This window comes from Colletotrichum destructivum, chromosome 5, assembly GCF_034447905.1.
Source record: "Colletotrichum destructivum chromosome 5, complete sequence".
In the NCBI taxonomy this organism is placed as follows: Eukaryota; Fungi; Ascomycota; class Sordariomycetes; order Glomerellales; family Glomerellaceae; genus Colletotrichum; species Colletotrichum destructivum.
Genome location: NC_085900.1, coordinates 3719591 through 3745274, shown reverse-complemented (window position 1 = coordinate 3745274; position 25684 = coordinate 3719591). Strand labels below are relative to the sequence as shown.

At 55.6% G+C, this 25684-nt stretch overlaps 10 protein-coding genes across 10 annotated transcripts; 6 read left to right on the top strand and 4 right to left on the bottom strand.

Moving 5' to 3' along the window:
* The first annotated feature begins 1590 nt into the window (after nucleotides 1-1590).
* On the top strand, nucleotides 1591-2816 carry CDEST_08677 (Putative GNAT domain, acyl-CoA N-acyltransferase). Its single transcript, XM_062924836.1, has 3 exons — nucleotides 1591-1709; nucleotides 1761-2037; nucleotides 2106-2816. The coding sequence occupies exon 3, from the start codon at nucleotides 2116-2118 to the stop codon at nucleotides 2734-2736; it is 621 nt and encodes a 206-aa protein (XP_062780887.1). The 5' UTR covers nucleotides 1591-1709; nucleotides 1761-2037; nucleotides 2106-2115; the 3' UTR covers nucleotides 2737-2816.
* A 6-nt stretch (nucleotides 2817-2822) lies between these two features.
* On the bottom strand, nucleotides 2823-4158 carry CDEST_08676 (Putative GNAT domain, acyl-CoA N-acyltransferase). Its single transcript, XM_062924835.1, has 4 exons — nucleotides 3753-4158; nucleotides 3556-3621; nucleotides 3129-3473; nucleotides 2823-3030 (listed from the first exon to the last, which is right to left on the bottom strand). Exons 1-4 carry the CDS (start codon nucleotides 3909-3911, stop codon nucleotides 2890-2892), a joined length of 711 nt encoding a protein of 236 aa, XP_062780886.1. The 5' UTR covers nucleotides 3912-4158; the 3' UTR covers nucleotides 2823-2889.
* Nucleotides 4159-4274: 116 nt separating this feature from the next.
* CDEST_08675 (Putative LCCL domain-containing protein) lies at nucleotides 4275-7143 on the bottom strand. Its single transcript, XM_062924834.1, has one exon. It carries the CDS (start codon nucleotides 6801-6803, stop codon nucleotides 4797-4799), a length of 2007 nt encoding a protein of 668 aa, XP_062780885.1. The 5' UTR covers nucleotides 6804-7143; the 3' UTR covers nucleotides 4275-4796.
* Nucleotides 7144-9339: 2196 nt separating this feature from the next.
* Nucleotides 9340-11911, top strand: CDEST_08674 (Putative major facilitator, sugar transporter, major facilitator superfamily). Its single transcript, XM_062924833.1, has 3 exons — nucleotides 9340-10232; nucleotides 10343-11002; nucleotides 11070-11911. The coding sequence occupies exons 1-3, from the start codon at nucleotides 9973-9975 to the stop codon at nucleotides 11740-11742; spliced, it is 1593 nt and encodes a 530-aa protein (XP_062780884.1). The 5' UTR covers nucleotides 9340-9972; the 3' UTR covers nucleotides 11743-11911.
* A 780-nt stretch (nucleotides 11912-12691) lies between these two features.
* Nucleotides 12692-14179, top strand: CDEST_08673 (uncharacterized protein). The gene is made up of 2 exons (XM_062924832.1): nucleotides 12692-13632; nucleotides 13698-14179. Exons 1-2 carry the CDS (start codon nucleotides 13336-13338, stop codon nucleotides 13785-13787), a joined length of 387 nt encoding a protein of 128 aa, XP_062780883.1. The 5' UTR covers nucleotides 12692-13335; the 3' UTR covers nucleotides 13788-14179.
* CDEST_08672 (uncharacterized protein) lies at nucleotides 14174-14758 on the bottom strand (the record flags this gene model as incomplete). Its single annotated transcript, XM_062924831.1, has 2 exons — nucleotides 14174-14481; nucleotides 14524-14758. 2 exons carry the CDS (start codon nucleotides 14756-14758, stop codon nucleotides 14174-14176), a joined length of 543 nt encoding a protein of 180 aa, XP_062780882.1.
* Nucleotides 14759-14873: 115 nt separating this feature from the next.
* Nucleotides 14874-17091, top strand: CDEST_08671 (uncharacterized protein). Its single transcript, XM_062924830.1, has 3 exons — nucleotides 14874-15160; nucleotides 15271-15595; nucleotides 15693-17091. The coding sequence occupies exons 1-2, from the start codon at nucleotides 15079-15081 to the stop codon at nucleotides 15438-15440; spliced, it is 252 nt and encodes an 83-aa protein (XP_062780881.1). The 5' UTR covers nucleotides 14874-15078; the 3' UTR covers nucleotides 15441-15595; nucleotides 15693-17091.
* A 5-nt stretch (nucleotides 17092-17096) lies between these two features.
* CDEST_08670 (Putative S-adenosyl-L-methionine-dependent methyltransferase superfamily) lies at nucleotides 17097-19298 on the top strand. The gene is made up of 10 exons (XM_062924829.1): nucleotides 17097-17649; nucleotides 17723-17751; nucleotides 17813-17898; nucleotides 17965-17987; nucleotides 18062-18191; nucleotides 18249-18286; nucleotides 18356-18393; nucleotides 18449-18586; nucleotides 18645-19064; nucleotides 19123-19298. Exons 1-10 carry the CDS (start codon nucleotides 17398-17400, stop codon nucleotides 19181-19183), a joined length of 1215 nt encoding a protein of 404 aa, XP_062780880.1. The 5' UTR covers nucleotides 17097-17397; the 3' UTR covers nucleotides 19184-19298.
* A 508-nt stretch (nucleotides 19299-19806) lies between these two features.
* CDEST_08669 (uncharacterized protein) lies at nucleotides 19807-22071 on the bottom strand. Its single transcript, XM_062924828.1, has 3 exons — nucleotides 21271-22071; nucleotides 20706-21184; nucleotides 19807-20646 (listed from the first exon to the last, which is right to left on the bottom strand). Exons 1-3 carry the CDS (start codon nucleotides 21463-21465, stop codon nucleotides 20082-20084), a joined length of 1239 nt encoding a protein of 412 aa, XP_062780879.1. The 5' UTR covers nucleotides 21466-22071; the 3' UTR covers nucleotides 19807-20081.
* A 973-nt stretch (nucleotides 22072-23044) lies between these two features.
* On the top strand, nucleotides 23045-25175 carry CDEST_08668 (Putative alpha/beta hydrolase-1, epoxide hydrolase). Its single transcript, XM_062924827.1, has 3 exons — nucleotides 23045-24306; nucleotides 24412-24765; nucleotides 24859-25175. The coding sequence occupies exons 1-3, from the start codon at nucleotides 23941-23943 to the stop codon at nucleotides 25030-25032; spliced, it is 894 nt and encodes a 297-aa protein (XP_062780878.1). The 5' UTR covers nucleotides 23045-23940; the 3' UTR covers nucleotides 25033-25175.
* Nucleotides 25176-25684: the final 509 nt, after the last annotated feature.

Here is a 25684-nt window from a genome sequence, read left to right as displayed (position 1 = left end):
AGCTCATTGAGAGTTGGAGATCGCCTCGCTTCAGCCAACCCCGCCTCACGCGGAGGGCGTCATTGCACGCGCCCTGTGCCATGGCTGGCATGATGATCGGCTGTTAGGCCTACAGGGTTGTAGACTGTCACTGTGATTCCCGACAACAGGATTGTCTTGCGTCGTGGAAAGAACAGGGAAGTTGAAGCTGCAGGAGTCGTTCAGGCATGAGTTGACAACCAAGTGCTCGAGATGTGTCTGTTACTCTGGGACTTCTGAGCGGAAAAAGGACGGATCATACTTCCGAGAACGTCATGATGCTGACTTGGATCGATTTGAACTTCATCAAGCTATTCTGGATCTCGAGCGAAGACAGACGAACTTATAGCGTTGAAGCCGATTGTATGGTGACTGAAGACTCATCCACGCCAAACAGCAGCAAGTTCTCAGCATGGCCTGCCCGTCAACAATCTCAATTCGGCAACTTGCATCAGGACTGCCCCTTTCAGAGCGGCTGCAGACCGGCCTTTTCAAGGATTTCACTTGAGAATGCTCGATGTCGAATTATGACGTGTTCTGGCTCCAGGGGTTCTGGGAGTGGACTCACGCAACTCATGCACGACGAGTCTGACGTGCGCCCTGTCACTCGAGAACGTTCGGACGTTCCAGTTTAAAAACTTACGGACTGGTCTCATTCCAAAGGGGAAGAATAGAGGCTTCCAAGGTATAACGTGTTTACTAACAAAAACCTTGCTGTACCCATCATCAACCATCATGGAGTGAGCATGCAGGATCGGATCTCAACCTCATTGCCCGGGAAGAGGAACAGGCTTGACATAAGGTTGCCTCAAGCACTATGCTGGATAACGCGGCAAGGAACCCCCGTCAAATGATCTTCATTGCATAAGACTTCACGGCTGTAGGTGAGCTCAGTAATCAAAGTCCGTACATCACACAGCATGTATGCTTTGAAGAGAAAATTCAGCAAACTTCTGCACCTGGCAGGGAAACCTCGTGGCAGGCATCGGAAAACTCTGTGAAGACTAAACACTCCCGACTTGTAAGCCTATTCGACCACCAGCGTTCCCTTGACGTTGGCTGCAGGCAAATCATATCAGTCGTTGGCGAATTCTTACAGCAAGCGAAAGAGACAAGGCAGTGTTTTACGAGAGAAAAGACATGATTGAAACACCAACACATGTCCTAGAAGGGTGGTTGCAGAGACCCAACCAAGGCCGTCCGTCCAGTTTAAGCTGTGGACCGTGGGTCGTCTGTCGCTCAGGACTTTGAGGGAGAATCTCCTCTCAAGATGCTTGCCCACGGCGCCGATATCCGGGAATCTAGAAGATCAAGACCACAAAAAAGCATTTTGTACCAGAAGCAGCCACTCCCCTATTCCGATTTGTGAGCAGATGAGTTAATTTGGGCCTCACGAACTGGCATTTTGTGACTCACAACAGAGCCTGGACCAATCCTGACGAAAAAGCTGGCAAATGCTGGGATGTGTTCTTGGTAAATCTATTTGCGTCCGTTGGAAGATCGCAAAAACATCCTATAAATACTCTTTTAGGTTGCTCAGATCTCGTTGAAACCGGGCGTGTACACGACAAATCAGATAGATGGTGTAATCCATCCAAATACGCCCAATACGCCGGCCGGGATCCCGGGATACACGCCGAATAAGCCGAAAAGCATAGTATCATTACCTACGCCGTCGACGTCACATATCGGTATCCATACCACACGAAGACTTTTTCCCTACCACTAAGCTGACGATGCAGGAGTACTCTCGTCTTTTGAATCTGATGACTACCTTGGTTGAAAAACACTCAGTTCTCGGGGAAATGCGAGAGACCGAGATGCGGGGCTCTTCCGCGCCCAGGACACGAATTAGCGACACGAGTTGAGTCACACGGCGCGTGGGTATGACTATATATCTAAGAGACGCTTGCCAGCCTGCGAGAGGCTAGACAGTGACATCCAACATCAGCTCTCGAAACCCATCCAGTCACGTTGCAAGCAAGCGTCGGAAACCATCCCTCGACATCGCGATAGCCTGTAAGGACCATCGCCCCAAGTCCGTCAAGCATGATTCCAAACTAACAAATAGCACTTCGTCTGCCAAGGGACTCGACCATGACCACCCCCTCCGCGGCCGAGATGCGGAACCGCAGCTGGACAAGGGACTCGTATCTCGTCTCGACCGACGCCTTCCTCATCTCCATCCCGGACCTCAACGCCGCGTTCGCGTCGGACGCCTTCTACTGGGCCAGTCCCCTCCCGGAACCCGTCATGCGGGAAATGCTCCAGAACTCGCTGTGCTTCGGCCTCCACGGGCCCCCCGACGCAGCAACAACAACAATAACATCAACAACGACGACGACGACGACGACAACAACAACAACAACTAGCGAAGGCGCTGCAACGGAACCAAACCACCACCACCACCGGCGCCGCCTCGTCGGCTTCGCGCGCCTCGTGACGGACTACGTCACCTTCGCCTACGTCACGGACGTCTGGGTCGACCCGTCGGTGCAGGGCCGGGGCCTGGGCCGCTGGCTCGTAGGCCGCGTGCAGGAGACGATCGAGTCGATGCCGCACCTGCGGCGGAGCCTGCTGTTCACGGACGACTGGGGGCGGTCGGTGCCGTTCTACCAGGAGCTGATGAAGATGAAGCTGGCGGGCGGCGAGGCCGGGGTGAGCCCGGCCGTGATGCAGATGAAGTGGAAGGGTCATCCGGACTTTAGGGATAAATAAAGCATCTTGATCCGTTGTGTTCGTAGTCAGTCAGCATGGGGACATGGAATAGTGCAAGCGACATGAGAACATTTCAGGCTCATTGTTTTTGTCATTAAATTTTTTAATTTCTTTTTTGCCCTTGTCTTTCTTACCCTGTTGTTCAACTACAGCTTAGACGAGATCTCTGCGCAGAAATACGGTCCTTCTGATGACCGGGTTGCCGTCCCCGTCCGTCTCCGGGAAGCCGTAGAAGTTATTCTCCGTCCAGATGAGCCTGTATCCCCTCCTCTCGTACCACGCGTGCGTAGGCGTCTGCGTCGATCCGCGTTTAGCTTACCACACATCACTCGCTCCCCATATACCAATGAAACTCGTTGAAGGGGGAAAGACAAAAGACACAAAGAACTCACCACAGGCAGCTTCCCCGCAGCCACGACCGCCGACTCCTTTCTCAGCTGGTCTTCCTTGGAGACGGTGTCGAGCATCAGAGTCCTCGCGCAGAGCGGCTCGCTCGTGGCCATGCTCTCGACCATGTCCATGGCGGCCCGCCCGATGCCGGCGCTCTGCAGCGCAAAGGAGACATAGAGGCTCTTGATCCAGTACACGTTCTCCTTGGGGATCGGCAGGTTGAGGCGCTTGGCGTGCGGGTTGTCGATGTCGAGCGAGATGTGGCCGACGGGGTGGAAGGGTGTCTCCCTCGGTGTCCTGAAGACGCCGCGGATGGACTGCGCGGTGTCGAGGATCGGCTGCCTCTCCTGTGGGACGGGGTTGGTGAGAGCATTAGTTTGTTGGAAGACAAGACGGCGACAGACCGGATGGGAATGGGCGGGACGGAACCTTTGGATATTCGGAGATGTGCTTTGCGATTTTTGCATCACGGTCCGGGTCCTCACTTGCGAAAGCCTGGAGAGTCGTCAGCCGGGGGAGTCTCGAGGCTGGTGATGAAGGCCTCGACGTCGCATCCCATGCATGATTCACTCCCAGGCATCTGCATCGCCATACATGTCCAGGGCCGGGACTAGATAGACACTCACGATCCAGTACATGCACTTGAAGCCCGACCGCTGCAGACCCCGCCACTTGTCGACCTGGTCCGAGTCCCAGCCGCACTCCACCCTCTGGTCGAGAATCCGCGCGACGTGGTCGGGGGACTCGGGGTCCCAGGGGATCAGGGTGACTAGGGACTTTGCCATGGTTGCCGAGTGGTTGCCGAGTGGTTGGTTGCTGATACCCGAGTCTTGAGTTGCACGAAGTTTTGAGTTACGCAGAGTCTTGATTTGCGCAGAGTTTCTGCCTGTGAAGTACCGTAAACAGATGCTCAACAGCTCGGGAGCACGAAGAATCAGTTGTTGACGTTGTTGTTGTTGTTGTTGTTTGGTGGTGAGTCATTGGTTCTGTACGCAACTCAAGCGAGCGTCCGCCCGTGGCTTTAAGCACTCACACCAAAGCAGGGATGAGTCCGTTCGGCCTGCTCTACATTGTTTAGATACACATACGGCGCCCAATCTCGGCTTCGGCCTCGGCATAGGAAGGGGGAAAAAGTGGGAAAAGGCTCCCCAGTCGGATGGAGACATGTTAAAATAGGGCGTGGACGACGGAGCCAAGCACGTGGATGCGGGGGGGTTTTCGTTCTTCAGTGCCGCCGCCAGCATTTATTTACATTCGATTTATGAGCTCATCCTGTGAGTTTCGTAAACACCTGATATCTCCGAGCGGCGCAATGTTTAACTACAGAAAGTCTACTCCGCACCGGAGCCGAAGAAGCCACTTCGAACCAAACACTCAAGAGCTCACAGACCGTCAAAACGTCAAAACATGAAGAAACGCTGTTGAATGTCTGGAATTCTTGGGGGGCTTGTGTCTAGCTTATAATAAAAATAGAAAATACCAGTAAAAAGTCGCTACGCAAGGAAGAAAGAAAAGGGAACCGCAGATTCCAACGCCGTGTATGTCTCCCCGATATGCTTGTAAGCCAGCCTCAATTCTATTCCCGTCCTCCCAATGCGTCTATAGACAACTCAAACCATTCCATCTCCCCTTTCCTCCCCCCATCACCCATCACCCATCACCCACCTTTTCTAATGCGAGGGCGCCATCGCCCATGTGCCATTGGCGAACCACGTCCCGGCCTGCGTGTAGTCCAGCGTGACGCCGTCCTTGATGTACGCGAACCGGAAATACTCGGGCAGCGCCATCCTGGCCTTGCGCATCCAGATGAAGACGTTGTCGTCCGCCCCGTCGGCGAAGTAGTACCGGAACCGCTCGACATCGTTGACCAGTGCGCTGATGCCGTCGAACCCGGCGGCGGCGACGGCGTTGGCGTCGGTCGGCAGCACCCAGCTGAAGCTGATGCTGGGCTCGAACGAGCCGGACGAGATGATGGGCGTGGTGATCTCCGGGAGCAGGGACCCGAAGGCGCCGTCCTCGCGCAGGTCGTCGGGCGTCTGGAGGACCGAGTCGAACCCCCAGCGGGCGATGCCGTTGACGAAGAGCCCCAGCAGCATGCCCTGGTAGAAGAGCGAGGAGCGCGTCTGCATGCTCGTGCCCGGCAGCAGCAGGAAGGCCATGATGTAGTGGTGCACGCGCAGGTCGACGCCCGGCACCGAGAGCCCCGCGACGATGGCGGCGAGAAAGAGGGCGTAGAGGGCGAGGAAGCGCGGCAGGCGGCCCTCGAGCCAGAAGAAGTAGACCTGCTTGGCCATGATGAAGGTCAGCACGATGAGGATAAACGCCAGCGCGGGCTTCGCGCCGGGCTGCTGCTCAATGTCGTGGGCCGTGAGGCGCTGGATCGGCATCCAGCCAAAGGTGTAGTTGGACAGCGCGCCGAACCAGAAGCCGCCGAGCCAGAGGGCCGTCTTCTCGAACTGCGCCGTGAGGCCGGCGAGGGTGCGGCGGACGCAGAGGCGGTAGAGAACGGCGGCGCAGAAGGCGGCCGGGAGGAGGCGGCCGGCGAACATGGAGATGCGGTCCGGCAGGACGGAGGCGGCGTGGCGCGAGGCCGGGGGCGGATCGGAGGCGAAGCTGACGTGGGCGAAGATGCCGACGAAGGAGACGGCCAGCTGCCAGGCCGGCGACGTCGTGAAGAGCGAGAAGAGCGTCGAAAAGAAGAGCGACGTCGGGAGGAGGGCCTCGCGCGGGTCGGACGCCGGGCACCGGAGCGAGGGGTCGGCGGCGGCCAGGGTAAAGGAGGATGGGAAGTACGAGTCGAAGGCGACCGTCTCGACGCCGTTCCTCGTCGACGCGTTGAACCTCTCGTGCTGGCCGACGCGGTCGAGGCGGCCGCACCCGCCGCTGAGGTCCGTCACAATGCCGGCGTGGATCGCCGAGGCGCAGATCATCGAGTCGGCGCGGTAGATGCCGCCGTCAGCGTTAGCATTAACATCAGCATCACTTCCGTTGCCACCACCACCGCCCACGACCAGCGGCCGGTACACAACCTCCTTGGGCCCGACAGCGTGCGGGTTCAGCAGCTGGTGCGCCATGCAGTTCGCCGGGCACCGGAACGTGAAGCTCGCGTTGTTGAACGGGCGGCAGTCGGCGCCGTCGAGGCCGCAGCCGTTCTTGAAGCGCCACAGCGAGTCGGCGCAGCCGAGGTTGAGCACGTCGCGGCCGAGGTCGTCCTTGAGGGCGCGCGACGAGGCCAGCGGCACCGAGAAAGCGACGGCCCAGAGCGCGAGGAAGACGGCGACGACGACGCCCTTGCGGCGCGTCGTCGGCGCCACGAGGTCGAGCAGCCGCGGCGGCGCCGACTGGACGACGGGGAACACGGGCCGGATGACGTGCGTCCGCGGCGGTTGCGGGCCGGAGAGGCAGTGGCGTCGTTGTCGTTGTCGTTGCCGTCGGCCCTGGGGCGTGTGAGGAAACTTTTGCTGGGAGAGCAGCGAGGGCGTACTGGAGTTGCTCTCCTCGAGCTCGTACGCGTCGTCGTCGTCGTTGTCGTCATCCTCCTTGTCGTCGTCCTCGGCGAGGAACTGAGCCTCTTCGTCGATGCTGCGGCGCGGCGCGTACTTGTCGTCGGCGTCGTCGTCCTCACTGTCTTTGAACGGGCGCTCCCTCAGTGGGTAGCCATCGCCGGTGGCCCCCATGGCCCGTCTGTCGTCTCCGTTGGGTGTGAGTCGGCGATGGTTCAGTGCATGCGTGAGCGAGTCGAGTCGGTGAGTGAGGCGGTCAGTGAGAGCGAGGGTGAGAGCGAGGCTGTGAGCGAGGGAGTGAGTGAGTGAATTTGCGAGTGAGTGAGCTGATGAGTAAACGAGTGAGTGAGTGAGTGTGCGAGTGAGTGTGCGATTGTGAGCGTCGTTTCTTGACGACGACACTGCTAACAGAAACCCGATGAATGTTTTCCCTCAGCTCAGGGGTAGACAAGCCCGAGACGAGCAGAAATCGACGTTGCCGGCGCTTAAACAGACAACGTGGTCGAATTTAGACTTTTGGACGCAGAGAAAAGGAAAAACGAATATGGCTGCCTTGCCTGTCAACCAACAACTCATAATCCCTTCCTTCACCCCTCCTCCTCCTCAATAGCTATGCCACACACCCCCAATGAACACCTAGGCCCCAAAGGCCCGCCCCCCCTCCTAATGAGTGGAAATTAGCCCGGTCATCGAAAAGGATCGGAGGGGGGCGCGCTACACCACTCTCAGTTGGCCTCCATGTCCTCGCCCCTTTGAGACACGAGCGTCAAAGCTTCGCTCTTTTCCGAGGGAGACGAGACGCCAAACTTGAGACAATCAGTGGGGGGGGTTATTGTTCCCCATAGGTAGGCAGAGGGGGGGTGGGCGTGTCTGTCAGTGGCCAGAAACGCCGCTGTTTAGGATGCGCATCCAGGACATCCTCCCGCTCCCTCCCTTGCCTTGGCCCATTGGTTACCGGTCTCGTTAGTTGTTGGCCGTCTTCCAGAATCTAGACGCATCTTCGAATTGAGGATCCTTCAAGTACAAGAACAAATGATTTGTCTTCGGTTGGGCTTCCGAGTCCACAACTCCTGACCTCTCTCTCTCTCTCTCTCTCTCTCTCTCTCCCCGTCTCTCTCCACTCAATCCGAAACTACCAGGGGTGGAGAGTCTTGGCCAGGGTCTCTCACAGGGCAATTTTAGCTCAAGATGAGACCCAATACCGCCCTTGACGGGTTGATACGAAGCGGTGAGCGGGTACTGTCGATTTGACGGGGCGAACACGGCTGCATTTACGATGCTTGCGTCTCTCTCTTCTCTCTTTCTCTCTCTTCTTCAGTCTCGAGATGTGACGATGCACAAGATGCATTCGGTCAGCTCGAGAAAATACCAACACCTTCCGTCTCAAGGGGGGGGGCTGAAGCCTCAAAGTCTGTGTGAGGTAGGGCGGCGAGTCAGATGAGCCGCCGCTGAGGCATGGTTTCTGACAGTCGGCAGCATTGAACTCAATTGGGTTTCGGCGCAAACTCAACTCATTGTCGGGTGGGATGTGACTCGTATCACGTGTGAGACTTTTTGGCCAAGGCATTCCTGTCGTCCCGAGACGTATGCATGCCGCCGACTCCGAGATGAACATGTTCGGGCGTTCGATATCTAGCATCTCTATTTCACTTGACCAATTCCCTAGACTGAGACTCATGGTATGTCCCGAAACGCAGCACCAAAACAATCACCCGAGATATGCAATACTGTCAAACAGATCGCACGCACTTTGGACACAGTTCCTCTTTGTGGAGATAACATGTAAACACCCATAACACCCAGCACTAAGACCCACGGATCATGCATTCACGGATCTCTCTAGGCTCATCCAGTGACGCAATTTCGAGGGTGAGCCAGGACAAGTGTTTCTTACTCGAGGTGAGCGAGACTGAGGCTTTCGGTTTTGCAGTGCTTGAAGATTCTGCCAAATGGCTCTCCAACATACGGATGAGATGATTCCCAGGACTTCAGCTCTTCGTTCCCTAGTCATTCCCCTATTAATTCCCAGCTATATAACACCTCTACCATCTCTATTGGTATAATCAATCACAAGCGGATGGGATGAATATCGCCAAAAGAAAAAAGAAAAAACTTGTCACTTCAGCTGGCTGCTGGAGATCGGCACCGTGGTGTTGTTATTTCGTGGTTCCTTGTGTGAGATTATTCCCAGTCGGGCTGGCTGGCTGATTGAGAACCGCCCGTCTGGCGGAGCCTCTCAACCAAAATCCCACAACAGCAGGATCCCAGACAGGACAAACGTGAAGATGCCATAACCCACCTTCGTCGCGTCGAATGAGGTACGAAATGCTCGGGAACCACTTGCCCGCCACGGCCACGACAGCTGACGCCGACGGGTACAACACGAAGAACCCAACGTGGGGAACCAGCGAATGCCATACACGAATCCCAGTGCACTACGGCCAGCACGAAGGAGGACATCACCTTACCCAACAAGCTCTCTTCAGTGCTATATACACCACATACATACTCGGCCTCGAGTAACTATCCCAACTAGACCGGCATACTACCCAGTCTATCCCATCACGCCTTTTGTCCGCAGCGTCTCCAAGTGGCCTCATGAACTTCTCTCTCAAATCTCTCTCAATAGCCGGGCGTCTTTTTCCGAGCTGCCCTCAACAACGCCGCTCATCACAAATACCACTCACCCCGGACTGGACCCGGTCCGAGCCGGGCCGGAACCGGTGCACCACCACCGTACCCCGGGCGAGGTTACATACCCCAACGTGGAGCTAGCCGATCGTGTCTGGGCGGGGTTGGGGCCATGCGGGGGAAACTGCATGTTCGTTGTGGGAATGTCACCACGAGGGGGCCGGAGATAAGGGTTATAATGTTCACGAAGGCGCCCGACTTGTTTCTTATGTTGTGTCTATTTTACTGGAGTAGAGCACGAAGTGTACATAATCAAGTCCCTTAGTTGAGAGATACCAAGACTACGTCCCAACTTCAACGAGACATATGCCAACGAGAATACTTCCTTGGGCAGCCCTGGCTGAAAGCTGATAAGCAAAACCAACGAATCCAAGGATTTGACCACCCCGCTAACGTCTCCTGATGTCGCCCTATCGGGAAGCTGAAGATCGTCCCCCTCAAAGCGTCCTAGACCGACCAATCCTACCTGCTCCGGCCCGGGCGTTGACCGGGCATTGTAGCATTGATATCGATACCCAGGATATCTGTGAAGACGACGCCAGAATGGGGGAATACCAGCTGGAACCCACAACATATGAACAGATCGATTCCCAACTTATCTCGAAACTAGGAACTATCCTTAGCATCAATCCATGGCTTGAGGAACACAGCAATGTCGAAACAGGCTACTACCAACACCATGGCAACGGAGCCCGCGGGCATCCCCGTCACCGTCGACGCCGCCATCGCCAGCAAGAGGGGCGCCCTCAAGTGGCTGTCCAACCCGGGCATCGTCAAGCTCAACTGCGTGCTCGCCCTCTCCCTCGTGTCCAGCTACGCCACCGGCTACGACGGCTCCATGATGAACGGCCTGCAGTCTCTCGACACCTGGCAGGACTCCTTCAACCACCCCGACGCTCAGGAGCTGGGACTGTGAGATGCCGCTGCCCCTTCACACACACACACACACACACACACACACACACACACACACACAGGGAGCCAGCCTCTCACGGCAGACGATGTACTGACACAACGCGCAGACTCAACGCCATCCAGAACGTCGGCCAGCTCCTCGCCCTCCCCCTCTGCGCCTGGTCCTGCGACCGCTTCGGCCGCAAGCCGTCCCTACTCGCCAGCGCCTCCGTCCTCCTCGTCGGCGTCGCCCTGCAGGCCGCGGCGCAGGACGTCGCCATGTTCATCGCCGCCCGCGGCGTCCTCGGCTTCGGCCTCGCCCTCAACATCACCGCCGCCCCGCTCATGATCATGGAGCTCGCCTACCCGTCCCAGCGCGCGCCCCTCGTCAGCATCTACAACTCGCTGTGGGGGCTCGGCGCCCTCGCCGCCGCCTGGATCACCTTCGGCACGTTCCGCATCGGCAGCACCTGGGCCTGGCGGATCCCCTCCGTCCTGCAGGGCGTTTCCAGCATCGTGCAGCTGGGGTTGTGCTTCTTCATCGAGGAGTCGCCGAGGTGGCTGATCTCAAAGGAGAGGGACGCCGAGGCCGAGGCTTTGCTTGTCAAGTACCACGCCAACGGCGACGCGGCGGATCCCATCGTGCCGTTGGAGATGGAAGAGATCAGGACCGCGTTGAGGCTGGAGGCCGAGGTGTCGCGGACGACGTCGTACCTCTCCTTCTTCCACACCCCGGGGAACCGTCGAAGGCTTCTCATCATTCTTTGCGTCGGCTTCTTCTCCCAATGGTATGTCCCAAGCTCATCCCTGTTCCTGCTGAGTGACACCCTTCAGCTCTGATTGACTCCACGACAGGTCGGGAAACGGCCTCATCTCCTACTACCTCTCCCTAATTCTTAACTCCATCGGATACACCTCCCAAGACACCCAAACGCTCATCAACGCCCTGATCACGCTCTGGGGCCTCTTCTGGGGCATCCTCGCCTCGACCCTCGTCAACCGCTTCCGCCGCCGCACCATGTTCCTCGCCTCCACCCTCGGATCCCTGGCTTGTTACGTCGTTTGGACCGCTCTCCAGGCGACCTACGAGAGGCAGACCGACCTCACAGGCGCCGGGTCCCCCGCACTCGCGAAGGGCGTCCTCGCCATGATCTTCCTGTACAACGTCACCTTCACCGTCGGCTGGGGCGCCCTGCAGGTCACCTACGTCGTCGAGATCCTGCCCTTCCACCTCCGCGCCAAGGGTCTCGTGCTGTACAACCTCTTCGTAGCCCTGGCCCTCATCTTCAACCAGTACGCGAACCCTATCGGCGTGACCAACGCCAAGTGGAGGTACTACATCACCTACGACGTTTGGCTGGCCTTCGAGGCCGTCGTCGTCTACTTCCTGTTTGTCGAGACGGGCAAGATGAGTCTGGAGGAGACCGCCGTCATCCTGGACGGGAACGAGGACAGGCTGACGGAGGAGGTGGCGCGGAGGACGGAGAAGCTCGCTATGGAGACTGGGAGAGACGGCGCTCGTTTGTAGGGTTGTTGGGCTAGTTTATAACCAAGGCGAAACAACAGTCTCCCACTGCGATTAGAGAAAGGGGCAGCAGATTTAATCAGCCGAGCACCATAATGTTGCACTCTCAGAAAGTTCCCGTGACGATTCGAGTCTATATGGCAACACGGAAAGGAATGGGGCTACTGCCATTCCAAGATGTAGCCAGTTACGCGTGGCACTGTGTTCTGTGCTTGTTATTGCTGCTCTTAGCTCAACTCACGCACACAAAAGCATGCCCCTACAGAGATGTCCCAGGTTGTTTCAAGTGCAGGAAAGCCCAAAGTATTGCTGCAACAGGGATTAGGGTTGTATGCATCTCCTCGCGGCGAACCTCAGCCAAGAAACGGACCCTTGTTTCTCGGAATTTCGTTCTGAACCGTGAGCCCGACCACAGCCCCGGGATGTCGTCTTTGTTCCCGAGGCGTCAAGTGCGACTTGGCATGCTTTTACAGGGTTCCCAAAATGCGTGTATTTCAGATGAACTGACCGAGGGGGGATTGAGGTTCGGGGTCTTCGGCACCTGGACTGCGCACCTGTTCGTTGCTTTTGGAGCCATCTGGAGAGAAGCCAAAGACTTCCTTCACGTAATAACGAGATTTGCTCAAGTGCCCGACCCTCTTCATCTATTTACTGACTAGGTCAGTCGCCAGAGGTAGCGAAGAGGAGTCCGGAGTCCGCCATCACGACACCAAGGTAGGTCTTCCTACGGCCAGCTAAGTGACTCATCATCCTGGTCAACCGGCCGCAGTTGACCTGTTTCTCTCATCGCCCAGCCTATATTGCTATGCGCAATTTTATAGACAACATAAACCGTGCCGGACTAGCGACAGAAGTCTCCAAGCAGATGGGGCATGGTCATCATTATCTAAATTCATATCCATGTCTGAGAATATGGGAATTTAACCTTAGTAGGAGGAGAGCAGACTGCTGCCCAGGGTTGACGATTAATTTCGTATTTAATTTAGGAATTCCTAGGACCAATTAGTAAGGTGGCAGTTAGTACTAAATTAGGTCTTCCGCAGTTTCAGCAAGTATAGTACGTGACTTGTTCACCATTGGCACATGCCTAGTTGTACTAAACTCACGCATCTAATCTTCAACACTGCTGCTGTCTCATGAAGCTAAATTGCTGTACAAGGTCGTTGTTGTCCCAAACTCCATCGCCTTTGCGGTGATTTGCCAAATCGCTTTTGGGCCAAGCTCTCTGTCTGGCCACGCCGGTTGCATGTCATGTAACACAAAAGTATGGAAACATGGCTGGCCGGACACCGGCACCCGAATCGGCCGTAGAGACCGTGGGCAAGACACCTTGATCCTCCTCTGAGGGCGTGTGGCAATCCATAAGTACGTGACACGGGAATGAAGCAAGTCCTCCCCTTGAGGCTCATGCTTTCACACTTCTCATCTGTACTTTCGGGCCGCAGAGACCTACCTGCTCGAGGGGCATAACACGATCATTCTCGGGGCCTGTGAGCGGAACTCCTTCCAACAAACATCCACAAGTACGGTTCCCCGGCAATGCCTTTGAGGTCCCTTCTTGAGTTCTGAACACCATCACTGATTCGGGTTCCAGTCATGCATCCATCACCTCTTTATGCCGCGTTCGCTGCACTATCCCTATTCTCCATGACAGCCCAAGCCGGCTGCACCAACGTCGGAGGGGGGCACGGCAACAACCCTCTCAAGTGCAAATCGTACAGCGTCCCGAAAGAGATCGGCCGGAGCGTCACCGTGGAGCACACGCTCACCCTCAGGAGGACGGAGGGGGACCAGTCCTCTTACTACACCGAGTGGTTCTGGTACGATCTGAAGAACGAACAGACCTACAAGGTGAACTTTGCGGTCCAGTTCTGGAACCCACAGACAAACCAGGTACGCGGTTTCGACGAAGACTGAAGAGTCGATGCATGCATGCGAAAAGCTGACGTTGAGTCTAGAACGGCTGGAAATCGTACACTTTGGATCCCGGGGAGAAGTGCAACGTCAACTTCTACTCTACGCTTCAAAATGTGAAGCTTACTTGCTGATAGAGGAAGTGGGTGTGGCGTACATTGGCTGTTCTGCTTTTGAGCGTGCATTCGATCGGTCCACCTGTGATGGGTGGCTCGGGCATAAATAATCAAACAGGTCAGGGAATAGCAAAACAAATGATCGAATTGCTCACGTTTTTCCGGCATCGGATAAGTGCGCGCCATAAGATTTGTTCAAGAATCCGCAATGGAATGGCTCGTATGGCTGTGGATTTCCATAGCCATGGGATCGCCCCATGTTTGCCATTCCTAGTTGGACCGTTTGCGGATACAAAGCATGTGAGAGACAGGCGGTCGGGGACCGAAATCGTTCAAGTCAGGATGACCGAGAGGATTTCCCACTGCTTGTCGGTGACTTCTTCCACCTTCCGTTCCGTTCAACATCAAGGCTTACCAATGAAGACGAAAATCTCCAACCAAATGAGAGACCGCGTGAGACTCAGCAGGCCCGAGACCTTTGTATGACGTTGTGCCTTTCCCGCGTCAACCCATTTGTCGGCGAGGTCCATGGTTCCATCAGTCCAGCTGCGCCCTCTGAAATGGTCCAACGCGCTATATCCCAAGGGGACTGGACCGTCCGCTCTGCCAACTCGGCTGTGCTGCGCCGCCGGGGTCAGCGAATAGAAGCGCAGGCTTACGAAGGAAACCCGGCCGGAATCGTGCGACTGGGCAGAGCCACGCCGGGCGGAGACTCAGCCCAGAGGGTTCCGATCTCTGAATCCTTTCCATTGACAGGGCATAGCGCAAAAGGAATCATGGGTAGGGCGAGATCTCTCGTCCGAGAGGAATCCTTCCAGTAAAAGGAGGGACGACAGGGGTTCGGCCTTCTCCAGACAAGACTCGACAGCTCCGAAGCCTTTGGAGACACTGACCCGCGCCACCGGGACGGGAATCACACCACCACCCCACCATATCCGGCCTGACACCGCACCACCCTCAGACAACCAACAGACAATGCCAGAGGGCATGATCACGGCGAACGCACCATCTTCGGGAGAAGCAGGTAACGCCGGTTTGTTTAAATGCCTTGGATGGGGATGCGGGATGGGAACACCGGCTAAGATGCACTCCAGTCCACATCGAACACATCGAACACATCGTCACACAAAAGCAAAGCAACCTCGCTTCATCTCCATTGTCGCAACTGCAACACACACACACACAGAAAGAGTCTCGCAACTAACTTCCTGGTTCCGGTTCCCAATTACCGTCGCTCTACCTTGCAACCGCACGAAAACACCATTTCAAAACCCACAAACTCCCACACAACTCCCACACAACTCTCAGAATGGTCAACCAACCAACCAGAATTCCCGCCACCACCCCGGCCCTCGCCCGGTTCCTCCCCGCCGCCATCACGGTCGGCATCGGTAAGCAGCCCTGAAACCTAACCCCCACCCCCGGATCTCAGCCGAACGTGAGGGCGCGCAACCCGAGAGTCCGGCAGTCAGTCAGCCCACTAACACCAAGCGACCACCAGTCTCCGCCATCGCCGTGAACATCCGCTCGCAGCTCAAGACCGAGTCGCAGACCATGGACCGCTTCTTCGCCAAGTACAGGAACCCGCAGAGCGAGGCCGTCCGCCAAAAGGTCTTTGACGGCGCCGTCGAGGACCCGCGTAAGAGCTGGTTCAACGTGCTGGGCTGGTGACTATTTGAGGATTAGAACATGGCCGGGCGTTGAATCACTTATTTTCGGAACGGGGATATATCATTTGTCATTGGAAGAGGCGTTGAGTGAAGCCTTGGTACCGCGTGTAGTACTCATGCATTTCTTTTCCATTATCGCAAGATTACATTCCATATGCAAGTCGCCCCCGGTGCTTTCCCCCTTGACTCACTGAGGGGCGTAGGTCTGGTGATCACACTGTTCAGTTCGCTGACAATGTTCATGGTCAACAAGTTGTAAATGCACGACGATGAGTGACCACCACATAATTCAATGACTCCGTTATCCATTTAGTCGCCAGTTGCTCTGCGACTTCATGAGATTTCCTCACGGTTGACTCCATTTCCATTTTCTCTTGTCTTTTGTCTTTTGTAATGTCCCATTACAACTTATACCATTTGGCCGACGCCATGCGAACCTGTCGGTTTTGAGTATCTGTAGCATTTCCGCTGTAGCATCTCAATCGCATGGAATACTTGTAGTTTGCCGCAGCCTCGCTTCTTCTCATCACACAGTGGATGAGCTCGTTCGTTCATTGTTTTTTATAATAAGGCACGACCTGGTCTCGTCTACCGGGTGTTGTAACCTGCGTCCTTGCGCATCTCTCGCCCCGATTCCCAGCCGCGTTTCGCTAGCAGAGTGGGTGGAAAAAGTATCTGGCTGCGCTCGGCGGGACTTATCACGACATTGATGAAGGGTGTTACCGATCGTTCAGCCAGTCACGGTTGATGGAGTTTCACTACGCTATGCAGACTTGCTAGGCTTGTGTTGCCGTGCCGTTGCCATCAACGTTCGTATTAAACACCATCACTGCAATATTCCCGAAGAACCTATGGCCAAATCATTCCACTCCAAGATGACATCCTCGGAATGAGTACTGTTCTTGTTCTTAATAATGGTCCCGCCGGTCACCACCGCCCTAGCAGCCACAATCCACTCCGACACCTCGTCATCCAGCTCATCGACATTACCGACTCGGCAACGTAGCTTACGAGTTGATTGGAAAAAACGGTAGTGTCCAGGTGGCTAACCTGAGCTCATACTATGAATAGGCAGATAAAACCTCGCTGCAATAGGTGATCGCTCGACAACCTGACCAACGGCAATGTTAATGGCGTTGAATGGTGGAGATACCTGGAGAGAGATTCAAGCACCAGAGAGCCATTATTTGAAGCCGTCTTTGTTCCCGAGGGCTAGTCGAGCCCACCACCCGCTTCGGGTAGACGGAGCGCACCGCGAACTAGGATCGTTGGCTCACCTGTCCCAAATGCCATGCGAGAGCCACCGGGATGCTTCCGAGTCAATAAAAACCTGCAGGCCCGTTGGGTCCAGAATTCTGCACCTCCAGGGGTGTGTCTTGCCACTGCGCAGAAACGATTGGCTGTGACCGCGGTAACCATTGTTGTTTGCTCTTCTCCAGGCCCAAAGCGTGCCGCCGGACTGATTGTCCGGCAATCGAGATACCAACTTTGCTTGTTTTCTTTCCGGTATTCTTCCCTTTTCACTTACTTGGTTGTAGGCTAGTTGCACCAGTTTCGCCGCTATCCATCGAATGTAAACACGTTCGACGAGTTTGAGCGCAGATAGAGGGCAACTCGGCGTTCTTAATGTGGGTTGTGTCCAGTATCTACAAGGGGGCGATGATCCGATCTGGAAGGAGAAAAGAGCCTTCTGCAGCCTGCAGAGTCCGGCTCTACATCCGCGCCGCGTGGCGGCATGGGTTGGAGCCGAGAAACAACCAACAGCGGCGCGGAAAGGATGAACCGCCAAGCTGAGGGGTTTTGCTGCTTTCCGAGACGGCTACAAAACTACGCTTTTCCTTGGTCTTTGAGGGTGGGTGTTTTCTTCCTCCGTCCGGTTCTTCCTTGACGTTCCCTTCGCATCAAAGGCCCCGAAACAACAACAACAACAACAACAACAACAACAACAACAACACTCAATGGCCGACGCAACCCCAACTCCCGCCGCCGCGGCAAGCTCGCCGGTCCCGCCCGTCGAGTCTCCGGCATCGCCAAAGTCTCCGGCGACGGCCCCATCGAAAGCCATAGAGACGGCGGCTGGTGACGCTACGGGCCGGGCTCCTCCGCTCGGGGTCGCCTCCCCCGCGGCTGCTTCTCCTGATACCGCTCCTCCTATCGAAGCCGACGTTGCGTCCCCCGAGGAGTCAATCGAGGTTGATGACAGCATTAGGGTAGGGTCACGGGTTCTTCACGTCGCACTGCGGCATGTCTGTAGCAGTTCATTCAACTTAACACTTTGCCCAGGATGACGCATCGACAATTGACGATAGAATGTACGCGCCTCGAAACCCGCAGCTAGAATTGCTTTTTACAGCAAGTGTACTGACAAGACAGTTCCTCGTACACGGCGTCCTTGACATCCTCCGTGGTAGATTATCCGACCGAGTATGGCCGCCGGTACCACGCTTTCCGGGCCGGAGGTATGTTTGGACTTGCGAATCCCTAGTCCGTATCTGAGGCTTGGCCATACTGATGAACTGTTCCAGCTTACAACTTTCCGAACGATGAGGTAGGAAGATGTTTTCTGACTACATTAGCTCACCGGTGTGTTGAGAGACGACGAAGCTGACATGATGCGACTAGCCCGAGATGGAGCGGCTGGACCTAGTCCATAACTTGATGGTCAAGACCATTGGCGGCAATTTGTTCCTCGCACCCCTTGATGAGTCTAAAGTCCATCGCATCCTCGATGTTGGGACAGGGACAGGCATCTGTATGTTCTCGTCTGTTCTGCTTGCGGTGTCATGGTTCGCCATACTGACGTTACAAGGGGCTATGGAAATGGGCGATTTTTTCACCAACGCAGAGGCATGTTACCGAAATTGGTGCATCGCGACGGAAACATTTGTTGCTATCTGAATTCTAACCTTTTTGTAGATCCTCGGAAACGATCTTAGCCCCATCCAACCAGAATGGTACCGAGATGACGACGACATCCTACGCAGGGGAGGTGTACTGACGGTCGCATAGGGTCCCGTCTAACGTCAAGTTCGAAATTGACGACGTTGAAAGCGACTGGATCAACAGTTATAAGTACGACTTCGTCTTCAGTCGTTACATGAGTGGATCTCTGGCAGACTGGCCGACATATGTGAAGCGTGTTTACGAGTAAGTCTGCTCAAAGGTTCGCCCCTGGTGACTGGAACTGATTAGTTTGGGCACATAGCAACGTGGCCCCCGGCGGCTGGGCCGAGTTCCAGGACTGGAGCTTCCAGTTGTACTCGGATGACGGGTCGCTTGAGGGAACCAGCCTGAACCGCTGGTGCGACCTCTTCATGGAAGCCTCCAGAGCTTTTGGCAGAGATGCTCAGGTCGGCCCCAAGCTGGAACGTCTGGTCCGGGACAACACTGGCCTGATCAACATCCACCACCAGCCTTACAAGATTCCGCTTGGCCCCTGGGCCAAAGACCCCTACCTGAAAGACATTGGAATGTGTAACCTCGTTCAGGTCTTGGACGGCCTGGAGGGATTCTCTATGAAGCTGCTCTGCGGCGGTCTTGGCTGGACGGCAGAGGAGGTGATTGTCCTGCTGGCTGGAGTCCGCAAAGACCTGAAAAGCGAAAACATCCACGCTTGGTACCACTTGTAAGTTCTTCCATTAGTACTACAAGAGGGGCCGTATATTTACTCAAATTCTTCACAGCAACGTGGTCTATGGTCAAAAGCCATTGAAGGAGGAGGAGGGAGAGGAGTCCAGTGCGTAAAGCGTAGGTCCTCTAGATATACCTTGGAACTACACAAATAGGACTCTCTAGAGTTCAATGAGAATACAGAATGTTGTTAGTTGCGTTAGTTGTAATTCCACGTAATCTTATCATAGTCGAGCCAAGTATCAGGTGTGCTTGTAAGTTTGCTTCTCTTCTTAAAAACGCAGAAAAAAAGAAATAACGCCCCCCGTCCCGCGACACGCTTGGGAAGTATTTCTCCATTGGAAATTGAGTATCCTCCTCCTTGGAGACCCGTCTTTTGTTACCGAGCATGGGCCCGGAGAGGCATGAGACATGTCCAATGGTTGAAGGCAATACAAACCGCAGAGATCGGGAACGTGAGTGTGGCTCTTTTACTAATTGGCACATTAGCTTGAATCTACTAGTGAACATTATTGGAAAAAGAGGGCCCCAGGGCAAAAGCTTCTGAAGTTGAGGGGTAGAGTCCAAAGTGAATTGTGTACTGAGGATTTGACATTTGGTGTACGCAGGACAACAAACATGTAGCCGAGAATGCATGAATAGAAACATCACTATCATTTTGTCGCATTATTCGTTTCATTTCATATTAAAATACTCTATTTACAAGTCAAGTGCTCTTCCTCGCAGCTTCATAGCTAGCAAATGACATCTCAAGCGATCCTAAAATCCTGCGTTCGTGCAAGTCTGATTGCCCACCATGTGGCAGCAGTGGACGGTTCTTTTTTTGATACCCACGCGAGATCTACCCCCAGAAACTCCGTCTCATTATAGGAACTTTTGATCCTATGTGACCAATGTCGCAGACAACGAGGGCAACAGAATCTTGATATCCGCTGTGGACAGCAACTAGAATAGGAAGCAGCACCCGATGCCTCTAATTTTCCTGTCTAGAGATCGCAAGCTCTTGATAACCTTATTCTGTCGCTGTCGTATGCTTGAAGTCCTTCTGCACGCGGATGGCGTGGAGGGGTATCTCGTCCTCGCTCGTGTCGTCCCTCTCCTTGACCGGGTAGCTCGAGACGGAGTACCCGAACCCGGTCGTGTCCGGCCTCAGCTTCGACTCGGGCAGCGGCGGCGTCTGCCGGCGGCTCGTGCCGTCGGACCCGTTCTCGTCGGGCAGGCGGTAAAAGGCGTCATCGCCGGCGCCGTGCTTGGTGGCCGAGAGGTTCCGCGCGATCTGGGAGCCGCCGCCGCTGGGGTCCTGCGACGACATGCCGTTGCTGAAGTTGGACTTGTTCCGGCTCGAGCCGAAGCCGAGGGCCGTCGGGCTGCGGAACATGCCGCCCATGCTGCCCTTGATGCCGCAGGTGCGGGCGATGCGCTGAATGGCCGGGCGCATGGTCGGCAGGCAGGCGGAGACGATGCCGGCCGACATCTCGATGGCGGTCCAGCCGACGGTCGGGGCGAGGGTGTAGGTCGGGTCGGTTGAGCTGTAGGTGAAGAGGACGCTGGTTCGGTAGGCCGAGGTGAAGACGACGCTGGTGTTCTCTCATTAGATGTCTGGGCAGCATTAGGTGTGAGATTCAGGACTACTTACAAGAAGCCGAGGCCAAAGGCAAAGGTCAAGGCGATCTTCTCAGCTTTTTGCAACTGCAACTTCCAGACTTGGGGCAGAGGAAGGAGAAGGATGAGCAGGTCGGTGAAGATGGTCGACGCCGCGTTGGCGATCCAGGTCGCGACTTGGTTGATGCACCGGCCGGGGATGTCCGGGTACCACAGCTTCTCGACGGGGACGCAGATGAAGATGAAGAGGAAGGTGATGCAGATGACCCAGGCGAAGACGAAGGCGGTGACGAACCACGTCATCTTTTTGAAGAAGGGGATGTGGAAGATGCGGTAATACATCAGCATCAGGCTCAGCTTCGTCCACCCGAGGTTCCAGGCGTAGAGGATCTCGGCCACGACGAGGTACTTGGCCATCAGGACGATGTTGTCCATCTCAACCTTGTCGGCGTGGACGCCCATGCCGACGGAGTGCATCGCGAAGATGAAGCCTACCACAACGAGGTTCCATAGCTATAATGTCCCGGTCAGAACTATTGCTTTCTACTCGCTTGGATTGTCACAAAAAAGACCGAATGCGCGGCTAAAGGGACTCTTACCATCGACCAAATGATCAAGTAGTCATCCCACCACAGTTGCTGTCCCTTTGTCTGACGACTAAAGATTCGTAAAGCGACAGCCACGACCGCCAGGACGGTGACTGAAACGACGACTTCTACGGTCCACGGCTGGATGTTGTCAGGGTCGAACCCGGGAAGCCCGGGCAGCTGTGAGGGCCCGGAGTCTGACGCCATCCTTGCGTACGCGAATCAAGGTGTTCCCCTTCTTCCTTTTGGGATGCTGTGAAGGACAGAGTTGACCCTGCCGTGGAGAAGAAAGGAATGTGTCAAAAACACGGGGAAAGGGGGGGGGGGGTTGTTTAGACAAGTCGAGGATCCAGCCTGATAACTTTCAACCTAAAAGAAGGGGAGGGTCGGGACAACATGCAGTCAAGAACCATTCATCCGCCCGTCCCCTCTACGTCGAGACTCCATCAGGGCAGGGCCGTCTGGGTTACTTAATTCACCGGCCAGCGAACCACATCGTCTTGCAACAAGTGCCGTCCTCGGGCCCTGGTCCCTGGAAAAGACTGTTTTGAGACGGCTGTCAAAAAGAGGCCAAGGAGCCAGACCCCTGGGAAACGTGGGCATGACGAAAAAAAGAGGAAATATGGAGAGAGGAAACGATTTTACTTGGTTCGACATACGTACATAAGTAATTCAATAGGGCCCTTTCTCCCCCCCACCGGACGATGCTGCTTAATTCCCAAAACAGCAGCGGATGGACAGGGCAGGCGGCGTATATCAAACGACCAAGCTGGGAGAGTATCTTCACCCAAGGGGACCTGGCTTGATGAGAAGGCTCTGGTGGAAGTAGCAAGCGCATCAAAGCACACTTGGCATATATATACCTCTCCTTTGCAAGAGTTTGCCAAATGGGCAGACGACAGACAGACCTTCTTCACTTCCACGAGGAGGTTTTCAGACCATCTCCCCGGTCTGACCTCCTAGCTCGCATGTTCCTGCAGATATGATGTGCCTCATGTCGGCATTGCAAGACTTTCTCGCCGAAGAGTCGATCCCCTCTTGGCTTCTCCGAGCCCACAACTATGACCGTGGTTTTCCACGCTTTGTGGACCCTAGTCAGTTAGTAGTTCTACTAGTGGCAAAGGTGACTGGCCTCTCTGAAGGCCCAACGAAGTTCATTGATGAGCTCGGGTTCCCCATATAAAGGGGCGAGGCGGTAGTGGAGGAGGGGAGACAAGTGACATGGCACGGCATGGCACGGCATGAGCGGGATCATCCCAGGACATGTCGCCCAGTGCTGTGTTGTATGCAAGCTACTCTGTTCAGTAATCCACTACCCCTTTGAGCAGGCATCTTTTGGTCTCCAAGATGGCTAGTGTTCTAACGGTCCTGGGTTTGATGGGCCGACCGAGGACTCTCGTTCTGTTGTCGGGAGGCTTCCTGTCGTTACACATTTAAATTCCGCATGCGGCTTTTGGCCGGCTTTAGTCCAGGGGGTTGGCAGACTGGACAGGGATTTTGGTTAAGCGACATCTGGATCCGTCTGGGTATGTTGCATTGGGGGGGCGGCAGAAGAAATTCTCCTCGGGAACCAAGAATGGAATCAACAGAGAGTCTGGATCATGAGGCTCTCCCAGAGTCGGGTGTTTGTGCCACCACACACACACAAACATACGCACATACACACGATATCCGCCGTAGTGAACCATCATCTATGCGCCCAGCAACCGCAGAGAAGAGAAACTAAAGAAGGATACTCCCGCCCCTTCCCGTGACTCCGTTTCCTTCAGGCAGACGGGAAGAGAAATTTAGGTTCAACGGTTTCTGTCTCCTTCAAACGACGGCTCTTGTGCCCCCTGGCGCCACAACACCCAAAACAGGCAGTGGATGAACATCCCATGCACCCTCTTTCTGCAACGATATGCAAGGCCGGCCCGCTGAAGAAAATCATGCAAAGGAACGACAGGAGAGGCACCGGATACCTCGGTCGTCCGTCACAATAGCGCCAGCAAACACCCTAGTTAGGGAACGTGGCCAGCTCGAACTGGGTCTAATTTCGCCCCTCAAAGTCGCGAGTCATGTTCCCGCTGCCCAGTTCTTCGGCGATAGCACAACAGGATCTTCCCTGAGGAACCTCAAGTCCGACAACACCCTCCTTCGCTGATGCTGCAGTCGTAGGGTCATATCCACATCCGCCTGTCAAAGAGGACGTCACGGCCGTTGAAGAACCCTAGAAGGTGGGCAAAACTGGAGCCCTTCGACCGGTGGTTGTGCTCTTTTTCCCTTCCTCTTCTGCCCATATCCACCACACCGAAACCAAAACAAGGACAGGCATTGCCGCGAAGCGAATCCTTCTAGGAAACGAGGGCCGTGGCGTGGCCCTACTGTGAGAGAGGCTGCAACTCGACTGGTCGTTCTCCAACGGTCCAGCGGGGACGGCCGTTTGAAATACACCGTCGCCATGTCCATCCATGATCCATAGTCGCCCGTAACCCTCGTGCTGGCACGAGGGGCAATAGAACATCCAGAAGCACGCGGGACATACTAGTACATGTAGAAATCTTCATCCTTTCTTCGACATCCTGCTGAACCTCGACGCCAAGTCACACACACACACCTATCTTCGAAACCCTATCAAGCGGAACCCAAACACGGCCACATCACTCGAACAAGACAAGACAGCAGCAGAAGCAAATCTCCATCATGGCAGCCACAACCACCATCCAAGTCCCCCACCTCGGCGGCATCACGGCCGGCTACCGCCTGTCCGGGGGCAAGGTCGACCCCGCCAAGCCCACCGTCGTGCTCATCAACTCCATGTGCACCACCAGCGCCCTCTACAACGACCAGTTCGACAGCAGGACCCTGACGGACGCCGTCAACCTGTTGGCCGTCGAGCCCCTCGGCCACGGCGCCACCAGCTGCCCGGTCGAGCACTTCACCTACTGGGACACCGCCATCATGGCGCTGCAGGTCATGGACAAGCTCGGCGTCGACAAGGCCTTCGCCCTCGGCACGAGCCAGGGCGGCTGGATGGTCACCCGCATGGCCCTCCTGGCCCCGGAGAGGGTATGTTTGCCCCCGTTTTGACAAAAAAAACGCAGATTTTAATAGTTCATCTTTCTTGGGGTGGGGGAACTCAACGCTGACGTGATGCCCGATGATCCTTTTCAGATCCTTGGCCTCCTCCCCTTGGGCACCTCCATGGACTACGAATCGGCCGACTCGCGCGGCAAGGGCTGCTGGGACCCCAAGACCCAGCTTCTGCCCTTCTACGACGCCTGGTCGAGCCCCGTCCCGACGCCCGACTTCGTCGTCGACGACATCTGGTGCGGCATGGTCGGCAGCCTGGGCTTCTCCGGCACCGTCCCGCCCGAGACGCTCGCGTTCTGGACCACGACGCTCAAGGCCGTCTACAAGGGCGACGAGGGCCGCCGGAAGCTCAAGATCGCTCTCGGCAACCTGATGTCGCGCGACGGCCTCCTGCTCAGGCTGAGAGATATCAAGTGCCCCGTCTACTGGCTCCAGGTACGTGACGTGACTGTGTGCTTGGAATCACTCTGGTGTCAAATCAACAGTTCGGCCGTTGAAGAGCAGTGGAATATTGACACATGTTTCTAGGGAACCGCGGACCCCGTCTTCGGCGTCGACATCCCCACGGAGCAGATCAAGCTCTTCACGTCCTCGCCCGAGGCGACTCTGACGATGGTCGAGGGCGGCGGCCACTACTTGAACGCCACCAGCCCCAAGGAGGTCGAGGAGGCTCTGCTCAAGATGATTAAGAAGTATGCTTGAAGCGGCTCTATTGAGTCAGGGTTGAAGAATGGCGTTATGGTTATGAGTCGTGAAAGCACGATACGCGAGGGACATGGGATGGCAAATTGTGGCACATCTCAGGCGGCATATCGAACATCTTGATGGTGGGCGTGCATACATATGGAGAATGAAAACTATTCCAATACTTCGCCATGTCACAAGTTGGGTTCGTCCGGACAATTGCCGGATGTCATCCAGCCTCTGATCGGGGGCCATTTTCCCTTGGATCTGGGGACTTTGACGTCGGCCAGCTTCAGGCGCGTCAACTCAGGGGCTGGCCGTCGATCCAAGGGGGCCGGGTGTTCGTGAAGAGCCACACCAGTTGCAACCTGAAGGTCCCCCCCTCTGAGTGTAATAAAGCCAATTTCTATGGGAGTGTGTTACCCATTTGGCGGTCTTTCAGTTAGATTTGGCCATCACCCGGCTTGGCCCCGGGGAGGGGGAGAGCAAGGAAGAGCCAGGGACCGGGTTGCAAATGCGGCAGGAATATTCATAACGCGGGGGCTTTCCGCGACTGGAGACATGACGAGTTTGGCGGAGATCCCGGCCGGAGGAGCGGTTTGGCTGCCCGTCAGCCGATAAGTTTATGTCGGATGGGCAGGTTTCGCCCCGTTGTCAAGCCATTCTCATG

Coding starts and splice junctions, on each gene's coding strand:
- CDEST_08677 (XM_062924836.1), top strand. CDS start 2,116: ATGACCACCCCCTCCGCGGCCGAGATGCGGAACCGCAGCTGGACAAGG.
- CDEST_08676 (XM_062924835.1), bottom strand. CDS start 3,911: ATGGCAAAGTCCCTAGTCACCCTGATCCCCTGGGACCCCGAGTCCCCC. Junction 3,622..3,752: donor TCAAGTGCATGTACTGGATC/GTGAGTGTCTAT, acceptor ACGACTCTCCAG/GCTTTCGCAAGTGAGGACCC. Junction 3,474..3,555: donor ACATCTCCGAATATCCAAAG/GTTCCGTCCCGC, acceptor CCCGTCCCACAG/GAGAGGCAGCCGATCCTCGA.
- CDEST_08675 (XM_062924834.1), bottom strand. CDS start 6,803: ATGGGGGCCACCGGCGATGGCTACCCACTGAGGGAGCGCCCGTTCAAA.
- CDEST_08674 (XM_062924833.1), top strand. CDS start 9,973: ATGTCGAAACAGGCTACTACCAACACCATGGCAACGGAGCCCGCGGGC. Junction 10,233..10,342: donor GACGCTCAGGAGCTGGGACT/GTGAGATGCCGC, acceptor CACAACGCGCAG/ACTCAACGCCATCCAGAACG. Junction 11,003..11,069: donor GTCGGCTTCTTCTCCCAATG/GTATGTCCCAAG, acceptor ACTCCACGACAG/GTCGGGAAACGGCCTCATCT.
- CDEST_08673 (XM_062924832.1), top strand. CDS start 13,336: ATGCATCCATCACCTCTTTATGCCGCGTTCGCTGCACTATCCCTATTC. Junction 13,633..13,697: donor GGAACCCACAGACAAACCAG/GTACGCGGTTTC, acceptor CGTTGAGTCTAG/AACGGCTGGAAATCGTACAC.
- CDEST_08671 (XM_062924830.1), top strand. CDS start 15,079: ATGGTCAACCAACCAACCAGAATTCCCGCCACCACCCCGGCCCTCGCC. Junction 15,161..15,270: donor CGCCATCACGGTCGGCATCG/GTAAGCAGCCCT, acceptor AGCGACCACCAG/TCTCCGCCATCGCCGTGAAC.
- CDEST_08670 (XM_062924829.1), top strand. CDS start 17,398: ATGGCCGACGCAACCCCAACTCCCGCCGCCGCGGCAAGCTCGCCGGTC. Junction 17,899..17,964: donor CCACGCTTTCCGGGCCGGAG/GTATGTTTGGAC, acceptor GAACTGTTCCAG/CTTACAACTTTCCGAACGAT. Junction 18,394..18,448: donor AGCCCCATCCAACCAGAATG/GTACCGAGATGA, acceptor ACGGTCGCATAG/GGTCCCGTCTAACGTCAAGT.
- CDEST_08669 (XM_062924828.1), bottom strand. CDS start 21,465: ATGGCGTCAGACTCCGGGCCCTCACAGCTGCCCGGGCTTCCCGGGTTC. Junction 21,185..21,270: donor ACTTGATCATTTGGTCGATG/GTAAGAGTCCCT, acceptor GGGACATTATAG/CTATGGAACCTCGTTGTGGT. Junction 20,647..20,705: donor GCCTTTGGCCTCGGCTTCTT/GTAAGTAGTCCT, acceptor AGAGAACACCAG/CGTCGTCTTCACCTCGGCCT.
- CDEST_08668 (XM_062924827.1), top strand. CDS start 23,941: ATGGCAGCCACAACCACCATCCAAGTCCCCCACCTCGGCGGCATCACG. Junction 24,307..24,411: donor CCCTCCTGGCCCCGGAGAGG/GTATGTTTGCCC, acceptor GATCCTTTTCAG/ATCCTTGGCCTCCTCCCCTT. Junction 24,766..24,858: donor GCCCCGTCTACTGGCTCCAG/GTACGTGACGTG, acceptor ACATGTTTCTAG/GGAACCGCGGACCCCGTCTT.